Here is a 1,022-nt window from a genome sequence, read left to right on the forward strand (position 1 = left end):
GTTCACCTGTACCTTCCTCTTCTCTCCTGGCAGGTTCGGGGGATGACGTGCGCCTCCTGTGTACATAAGATCGAGTCTTGTCTGATGAAAACCAAAGGAGTTCTGTACGGTTCTGTTGCTCTCGCCACCAATAAAGCTCACATGAAATATGACCCGGAGATGATTGGACCGAGAGATCTCATGAAGATTATTGATGTGAGTGTGTCCCCATCCTCCCGTGTCATCCCCGTCCTCCCGTGTCATCCCCGTCCTCCCGTGTCATCCCCGTCATAGGGGGTCAGAGCGCCGTCATAGGGGGTCAGAGCGCCGTCATAGGGGGTCAGAGCGCCGTCATAGGGGGTCAGAGCGCCTTCATAGGGGGTCAGAGCGCCTTCATAGGGGGTCAGAGCGCCGACATAGGGGGTCAGAGCGCCGACATAGGGGGTCAGAGCGCCTTCATAGGGCTTAGGGTTAGTAAGTTTGATCACCTGACCATGCATCCTGTACAATGGCACTCTGCCTAGCGTGGGCTTCCAGTATTATGTGGTGCTGACAGATGGGGTATGGACAGAATTGGGGAAATGTTTACAGACTTTGCATAGTAAGAAATTATTTTCTCTCATTTTCTTGTAGGATTTAGGATTTAAAACGTCGTTGGTTAAAAGAGATCGATCTGCCAGCCACCTGGATCACAGGGGGGAGATACAGAGGTAGGTGACCCTGAGCCCACTTACAGCACCTTCTCCAGACTTCAGCCTGAGCGCTGGACACCCTTCCTGTACATCAGGGGGAGCCAAACTCCGCCCCTCCAGCTGGGGTGGAACCTCAAATCCCACGAGGCATTGCAAGATTCTCACAGCCACAGGCGTGACTCCCAGAGAGAGAGATGCATCATGGGATTTGTAGTTTCAACACAGCTGGGGGGCCGGAGTTTGGCTATCCCTGCTGCACAGTACTGAGCACACTGATGGCTGCCCTCAGCCTCACACATCATGGTGCAGTTCAGTAAGCGCTGCTCTCTGCATCATTCTCCTGTGAGCTCA

The 1,022-nt window shown here is 53.7% G+C and overlaps 1 protein-coding gene across 1 annotated transcript in view; it reads left to right on the plus strand.

Moving 5' to 3' along the window:
* Window positions 1-1,022, plus strand: part of LOC108803509 (copper-transporting ATPase 1-like) — a gene marked incomplete at its 3' end in the record, with an annotated part of 18,306 nt that overhangs the window by 11,585 nt on the left and 5,699 nt on the right. The window contains exons 7-8 of the mRNA XM_018575345.1: window positions 34-195; window positions 613-689. Of these exons, the coding sequence (XP_018430847.1) occupies window positions 34-195; window positions 613-689 (239 nt within the window). The remainder of the gene's footprint in view (window positions 1-33; window positions 196-612; window positions 690-1,022) is intronic.

Source organism: Nanorana parkeri, unplaced genomic scaffold (assembly GCF_000935625.1).
Source record: "Nanorana parkeri isolate BGI_ZX_2015 unplaced genomic scaffold, ASM93562v1 scaffold3815, whole genome shotgun sequence".
NCBI lineage: Eukaryota > Metazoa > Chordata > Amphibia > Anura > Dicroglossidae > Nanorana > Nanorana parkeri.